At 42.3% G+C, this 8,175-nt stretch overlaps 1 protein-coding gene across 8 annotated transcripts; it reads left to right on the top strand.

Annotated features, from left to right (window-relative positions):
- Positions 1–1,019: 1,019 nt before the first annotated feature.
- LOC136497251 (uncharacterized) lies at positions 1,020–6,248 on the top strand. Of its 8 annotated transcripts, none has more exons than XM_066493046.1 (6): positions 1,020–1,436; positions 1,683–1,789; positions 1,886–1,973; positions 3,189–3,259; positions 3,334–3,626; positions 4,372–6,248. In XM_066493046.1, exons 1-5 carry the CDS (start codon positions 1,410–1,412, stop codon positions 3,380–3,382), a joined length of 342 nt encoding a protein of 113 aa, XP_066349143.1. In that variant the 5' UTR covers positions 1,020–1,409; the 3' UTR covers positions 3,383–3,626; positions 4,372–6,248. The 8 variants fall into 8 exon arrangements, 3 of the variants coding, with proteins under 3 accessions (XP_066349143.1, XP_066349141.1, XP_066349142.1); XM_066493044.1 differs by having other exon boundaries at positions 1,023–1,436; positions 3,189–3,264; positions 3,403–3,626; positions 5,660–6,243; XM_066493045.1 differs by having other exon boundaries at positions 1,024–1,319; positions 3,189–3,264; positions 3,403–3,626; positions 5,660–6,240.
- The last annotated feature ends 1,927 nt before the right edge of the window (positions 6,249–8,175 follow it).

Raw genomic sequence — 8,175 nt, 5'->3', positions numbered from 1 at the left:
AAACATAAAGTAAAAAAAGGTGCAACAATACCTTTACGAGAGAAACATGCCTACAACATTTTACTATCATCTTTTGACATTGCTCATGCACATATAATGGCTAGGCTTAGTGTGTCCTGCTTGTTAGTCTTCTATCATTATCTTCTACGGTTTTGACTACTAATTCTGGTTTGGTAAAAATTATCTACTTTAACATGATCAAAGCTGGAAGCTCTGTTATCAGCCATGAAGTTCAGGAGAAGCTCAAGAGAAGCTGCCACTTTCCTTAAGTAACATCATTAACCCTGCGCTCTTTGTGACACGTGCTATGTACCGTGACTGCCTGTACAATATGCAGTGCTGCAGCATGTCAGTTTAGCTACCATCTCCTTGATCTATGACTCGTGTAAAATATATGTAATGTTATCTCAATACATAAATCACTACATGTAACCTCGGTTAGCGAGTTTTGTAAATAAATGACACTGAATGCGAGCTATTTTGCTATTTTGTGTATACTTTTAGCACAATCAATGGTCTATCTATGTTTGCATATTGAGAACATTGTCTAATGTAACATGTTATATTCATGTTGACCTATTATATTAATATAATGTGCAATCACCTAATATTGGGTTGAGTGTCTCTATGTGATCATATTCATTCTTTGTCATATTTATCTCACGATTATTCTATTTGTCAATTAGAATTGCAAAATTATCACGCGTGTAGCAGACATCTCGCAGCTATTTTTGAGACATACCGTTGGTCAGTCAGTTACTTCAATACTGCAGTACCACTGTTCTTCGTCAATGCTGTTCCACTGCACGGATGCAAGCACGGCCAGTGGCCCGCGCGCATGGGCGCGCGCGAAGGACCAGTAATCTCAAGATCACCGGTACAGCCGTACAGGAACGCACGGTGCAGAACGGGTACGCTAGAGAAACGCTACAATGCACATGCAGGCGGAGCGGAACAAAAGGAGGCCCAAATTTCTCCCGGCCCACGGCCCACCTACTGCCACGTATTTATTCCCCTCCCTCCCCCGTCTCCGCCGTCCTCGCCTCCTCCCTCGCCTCCTCCCGCGGCGTCGACCTAGGGTTAGGGTTCCGTAGACTTCCCTCTTCTCCGCGTCGCGTCGAACGTGTGTGAGATCCGCCCCATGGAGGTCGACCGCTCGCCGGTTGCCCCGCCGGGCGCGCCGGAGGCGAATCTCCACCCCCTGCCCCAGCCCGCCAATCCGTCCGAGGAGCATAGGACGAGGGCCGTCGACTTTTTCGAGCGACGCACGCCCATCGTCTACCAAAACCGCAACGGGCCCTGCCCGCTCTTCTCTATATGTGAGTTCCCTCTCTCCCCCCACGCTCGACTCGGAACCCTCGCGAGTTCGCCGCGCGTCGGCGCGTGCCTTGTGGTCGCCCGCGATATTCATGCCACCGGTGCGCGTGTGTGTGCAGGTAACTTCCTTTTTCTGAAGGGTCAGCCCCCCCCAACCCCCCCCCCCCCCCCCCCCCCCCCCCCCCCCCGGTCGTCAGAGAGGTTCGGCTCTAACTCTCGCGAGATCGGGTTGTTCCTGTTCGGTCGATCAATGCGGGAATGGTGTTGTGTTGGGATGCAGCAGCAGTTTGTGGGCTGGAATCTAGTTAGGGTTGCTGGCTGTGGCATTTCTTGTTGTGTTAATGGTTTCAAGATGCAATTCATAGGACCAGGACGAGGAATATGCTCGCAACCGGGAACGGAATGTCGATGATGCCATTGCTCTTCTCCCGCGCCTCGCGACAGGCATTGACATGAACCCAATGTTCAGAAGGCCCGTAAGGGTTTTTAGCTTGTTGACTAGATGCTTGTCGCATGCGCTTGTGATAATATGTTTATTTTGATGCTTACTGGGGTGTGTACGTTGCAGGATTGATGATTTTGAGTTCACTGCGGAGCTTGCTGTATTTGATCGTCTCGATATCCCACTATACCATGGATGGATAGTGGACCCTAAGGTGTGCTATCTTTCCACTTAGCAAAAATGCTACAGGCCTGTGTTTTCTTGTGATGCTGCTGCTCAGCTAGATTTGTGCATGTCATTCTTCTTTGCAAGTTTTGCACTCACTTTATCAATCTAATCCATGGCCTAAACCATCTGAGAGGTAGTTCTTTTTGTTGAAATTACACTTCCACGCTTCACCTGTACAACTGATTCTTTAAGTTGCAGTAGAAAACCCCTATGTTTCCATAATTGGATTATGTCGTTGGCTTGGTAGGTCTTTGTGTGTGTGCACGTGCACGCGCAGTGCAGGCACACACTTTTCCAGAACTTGGTAGGTTTTCTATCTTATGCAAAGCGATCACGACAAAATATCTTGACAAAATATCTACGAACACGACATGGGTTGAATTTAATTTTGTCTACTACTGCCAATTAGACTTGTTCCTTGTCACTTTTGCCACATTTTATATTACATATGACCCAAAAGAAGTTTTGTTCATCAACACTCACCTGTAACATTTATCTTGTCTTCTCACAACCCACCTGTATGACACATTGGATCCATTCTCTGTTAGCTCTGCAATTATTCACTACAAACAGCTGACATGGACAAATGGTGACATGAACAAATGAACATAGATCATATAAAACATGTACACGTTGGATCTATTTTTAGGTTACTCTATGTATGGACCCGCCGAAGGGCGGGCCTGGTGCAAGCGGTAGAGTCTTACCGCCTGTGACCGGAAGGTCCCGGGTTCGAGTCGCGGTCTCCTCGCATTGCACAGGCGAGGGTAAGGCTTGCCACTGACACCCTTCCCTAGACCCTGCACAGAGCAGGAGCTCTCTGCACTAGGTATGCCCTTTTTTTATGTATGGACCCGCCCTTGACACGTTCCTCTCGTTATCTGATTCTGGTCGTTAAACTTGTATTTCTGATTGAAATGGTGTTGTTCCTGGTTTTGGAAAAAAATGAATATGTACATGTTACAGATACAATACTTTCTATTACTCTAAGCTTTCAAATAGAAAATCACTAAGATGCATTTAATAGTTATGAATGACCTGATGCCGTAATAGGTTATCTTCTTTATTCTTAGCCATTTGATCAAATATAGAATGAACAGTCCTTGCTAATTCGGTCGTGCCCTGTAATTTTCACAATATAATAGATACAAAAAACAGTTCAGGTCACCTGCTTACCACTCCTGATTCGTATTGTCTTTAGGATACTGAAACTGCCACTGCTATTGGATCGAAGTCCTACAATGCTCTTGTTGCTGGAATTGCTGAATTCAGGTCAGGTAAGCCAACATAAGAAAATAAACATGTAGAGGAAGAAACTGTTGATTTTGCTGCCACAACAACTGCAGCTTTAAAGATTCCGTCTCCCAGTGTTTCTTGTGGGAGATCATTTGGTGACCGTACTCTCTCAAACTCAGTTGTACATGAAGCACATAAAGGGCGAGGTGACCGTGAGGAAGCAGCTGAACTTGCGAGTGCCCTCAATCAATCCAAAGCTGAAAGTGGATTACTTTTGACATATCACATAGCCATACTTCATCCACCAAACAAACACCGCAAAGTGAGGGGAATGCGGGTCTTGCTGAACTGTCTGACGCGATCGAGTAAAGCAGTCCTTCCGTTGATGACGAGGCAACGAAATGTGAGAATTTTGTTTTTTTTTCGGTTATTGACTTTTGTACATGCATAAATCTCTTTGTACAATGTGAGAATTACTATATTTGGCTTCACACTTAAATTGATATATTTTCAGAGGAGCTTATTGGTTTGTATATTCAGTGTTTGATGCGCAGTCTAGCAACCTGAGTTGAGTATTAGTTCCTCCATATATGGGGCGAGCTGAATAAGAACCATGATGTTTGTTACATCCTAATTTGTACTACGGCTATATTGTCTCTTCGTGTACATGATTTTTGTGTGCTTGGTTCAGTCCCTGTGACATTTGTTTTCCTCTCTGTGTATGGTTTCTTTATGTGGACAATAACTTTTGTACATTGTTGCTGTAGTCGTGCTTGCAAGATACCTTATGCTGATCCCATGGACACGCTGAATGAGAAAAATTTATCTAGAGCCTCCTAGTTTCAGGAAGAATACTCTGCCTTCATATCATCTTCCTTCCTGTACGTGATCTATGGGTTCTTGGTTCAGTCCTTGACGCACTTGCTTTTCTATTCGTGTATGATTTGTGTATGTGGCACTTGCATCGGATTCTGGATTAGATCTAGACCTTGCTTTGCCGATTTGTGTGTTTGGTTCAGCCTGTCACATTTGTGTTCGTCTTTATATATGATTTGAGTATGTGGCCATGTCATGTTTTCTGGTTGTGGAAATCTGACACCATTGTTACTGTTGTTGTGCTTGTTTTTTTTTGTTCTTGGTGTCTGCAGGCCGCTGACAATTGATGCCTCGGTGGTGGACGACGTTATCGTGAAGAAAAAGTGGGAAGATTTAGATGATTACCTCAGCAATTTTGTTGCAGGCATCCTCAAGACTACCCCAGATGAAGTTGCCATGATGCATCCTGGGCTGTTTCTGATCCCACTACCCCAGATGAAGTTGCCATGATGCATCCTGGGCTGTTTCTGATCCCACGCAAGGAAAAGTTGGAAGATATGGTAAGTCGAAAACTTTCAAGAGGCTGATTTGTTCTATCAGAGGTCATTGGAGTTGTTTCGAGGATGCAAATGCAAGTATGCAGCTTTTCATCTTGTTCACGGCCTTGATGTTGTTGGCACATGAGTGAAATCAAGATCTAAGTCTGACAAAAGATGGAGCGCTGAGGGAATCAGAACCAAAATATTACTATATACATTTATACTTCCCGAGTGCCATCCAGTAAGTGATTGTCTAATTTATTGTCCTTATTGCAGCGTATTGTCCACATTTAGTTTTTCTGGTTTCACAGCTGTTATTTCATGATTTGAATGTGTATCGATGTTTTGTGCTATTTAATTCTAAAGCCGGGATGATGGACTAAATAAAGGAGTATGACAGTTCGTCATGAGACTGTAAACCTGTTGAAAAGGGAAGGGCGGCTTACGATGGATTTAGATGCTTTGTCTATGAGTGGCTTGCGAAGTGATCTTACAGTAGTTCTCATATGAGGTCACACTTGCTTACGTGAGTCACACTTACTCAGACGAGAACCACGGTAGGATCGCTTAGCAAGCCACCCGCAGACAAAACATCTAAATTCATCGTAAGCCGCCTTACCTTTTTCAACAGGTTTACAGAGTCTCATGACGAACTGCCATACTCCTTTATTTGGTCCATCATACTGGCTGCAGAATTAAACAGCACAAAACACCAATACACATTCAAATCATAAAATAACAGCTGTGAAACCAAAAAAGTAAATGTGGATAATACGCTGCAATAATTACAAGAATAATAAATTAGACAATCACTTACTGGATGACACTCGGGAAGTATATAGTCTAATATTTTGGTTCTGATTCCCTCAGCGCTGCGTCTTTTGTCAGGCTTAGATCTTGATTTCACTCCAGTGTGGTAGTCTTGAGGATCCCTGCAACAAAATTGCCGAGGTAATCATTTAAATCTTCCCACTTTTTCTTCACGACAAAGTCATCTACCACCGAGGCATCAATTGTCAGCGGCCTGCAGGCACCAAGAACAAAAAAAATACAAGCACAACAACAGTAACAATGGGGGCAGATTTCCACAGCTAGAAAGCATGGCCACATACTCAAATCATATATGAAGACGAACACAAATGTGACAGGCTGAACCAGACACACAAATCATATCGGATGGCAAAGCAATGTGGCAGAAGTGACAAGGAACAAGTCGGCAGTAGTAGACAAAATTAAATTCAACCCGTGTCGTGTTCGTAGGTATTTTGTCGTGATCGCTTTGCATGAGATAGAAAACCTACAAGTTCTGGAAAGTGTGTGTGCCTGCACTGCACGTGCACACACAAAGACCTACCAAGCCAACGGCATAATCCAATTATGGAAACATAGTGGCTCTCTACTGCAACTTAAAGAATCAGTTGTACAGGTGAAGCGTGGAAGTGTAATTTCTGTTACGAAACGGTGCCTGTCTGCCAATAGACATCTATTCAACAGATGATCTCATCCGTACAAGCAAGCAGTTAGGATTAGAGATTAGATTAGCAGTTAACTTTTCTGAACAGTCACGTCCGTACAGCGTGATCCTTCACTTGTATATATATCTAAGAGATCAATGAAATTAATGGTTGTTCTCAAATCTTGATCATTTTCATTCACTTGCAACATGTTATCAGCACGAGTTTCAATGGAACCAAGCAGCAACAACATACGAGGAGGCGATGATCTTGTTGATACGGGGAATATGATCGTGGAATATGCATCCAACGACATATTTGGAGACTTTGAATAGGCTCCCAATCCCTTAGATTCTAGTGTCTTTATGTCCTAGTGATTATAATAGTTAAAATAATTCATGTCCTATGTGTTGTAAATATTTAATAATGTCATCATTATTTGGTTTGAATATCCAATAAATATAATGCATATATTTGATATTCAATAAATAAATTATGTATTTTATATATTATCAAAGAGTTTCATATCAAATTCTTTATTTATATATAGTTTCTACGGGGGTCAATCTAATGGAGGAGGAATTATGCCTAGTGGACACTGGTACCACTAATTCTATACTTAGAGAAACAAAATATTTTCAAACTCTTACAAAAAGACAAGGAAATGTTTTGACAATCGCCGGGCGCGATGCTGCAATAGTTGGCTCTGGTCGTGCCACTATTGTACTCCCCATGGGTACCCAAATTACAATTGAGGATGCATTATTGTATCCCGATTCAAAGCGTACCTTATTAAGTTATAGAGATATCCGTCAAAATGGTTTTCATATTGAAACCCGTGATGACAATAATGAGGAAATTCTCCTCGTTACTAAGAATAGCGGATATGGCAAACGAATTGTTGAGAAAATTCCATCTTTTCCGTCCAGATTGTACTACACATACATCAAACCCGTACCGCATGTTGCGTACAAGGTAATTTTTTAGAATGTTGACGCATTCAAAATTTGGCATGAACGCCTTGGCCATCCTGGTATAGGGATGATGTAAAAAATTATCAGCAATTCTAAAGGTCATGAGTTAATTAGTGCTAAATTTCCGAAATCTTCAGATTTTATGTGCACTTCATGCGCTACAGGGAAATTGATCGTACGACCATCGCCCGTTAAGATCCAAAATGAGCCACTAAAATTTCTTGAACGCATTAAAGGAGATATTTGTGGCCCCATACAACCAACGTCTAGACCGTTCAGGTACTTCATGGTTTTAATAGATGCATCTACTCGATGGTCTCATGTGTGTCTTTTTTCCACACGTAACCATGCATTTGCAAAAATTATTGCTCAAGTTATTAGACTTAGAGCACATCATCCTAAACATCAAATTCAATCAATTCGAATAGACAATGCTGCTGAATTTTCCTGAAAGGCTTTGAACGATTATTGTATGACTTTGGGAATTCAAGTTCAGCACTCTGTCCCATATGTCCATACACAAAATGGTTTAGCAGAATCTCTTATTAATAGAATTAAACTCATTGCAAGACCATTATTACAAAATTACAACCTACCAACTTCATGTTGGGGTCATGCAGTCTTATACGCTGCTGACTTAATTCAATTACGACCAATTGCATATCACGTAGTCTCCCCATTGCAATTAGTACGTAGGAATATGCTAAATATTTTCCATCTACGAAAATTCGGTTGCGCTATATACGTACCGATCTCACTGCCTAAGCGTACTTCTATGGGTCCACAGAGGAAACTTGATATCTATGTGGGATATCAATCTCCATCAATTATCAACTACCTCGAGCCTCTTACAGGGGACTTATTCACGGCCCGATACGCTGACTGCATATTTAATGAGGACCATTTCCCGACATTAGGGGGAGATTTCAAGTACCAAAACGAATGTCAGGAAATCATCTAGAATGCTCAAGGCATTCCCCCCTCAGATCCACGTACTCTAGAGACTGAACAACAAGTTCAGAAAATTATAAACTTGCAACATATTACAAATAACCTGTCATAAGCATTTACTGATTATAAGGGTGTCACTAAATCCTCTTATCCTGCTCACAATGCACCCGAAAGAGTGGAGGTACCAATAAAAACCATTCAACTCCCACTTCCAAAGA

The sequence above is a fragment of the Miscanthus floridulus genome, chromosome 12 (genome assembly GCF_019320115.1).
Source record: "Miscanthus floridulus cultivar M001 chromosome 12, ASM1932011v1, whole genome shotgun sequence".
Lineage (NCBI taxonomy): Eukaryota > Viridiplantae > Streptophyta > Magnoliopsida > Poales > Poaceae > Miscanthus > Miscanthus floridulus.
The sequence above is the reverse complement of the archived record's forward strand: the minus strand, read 5'-3'. Positions and strand labels throughout refer to the sequence as shown.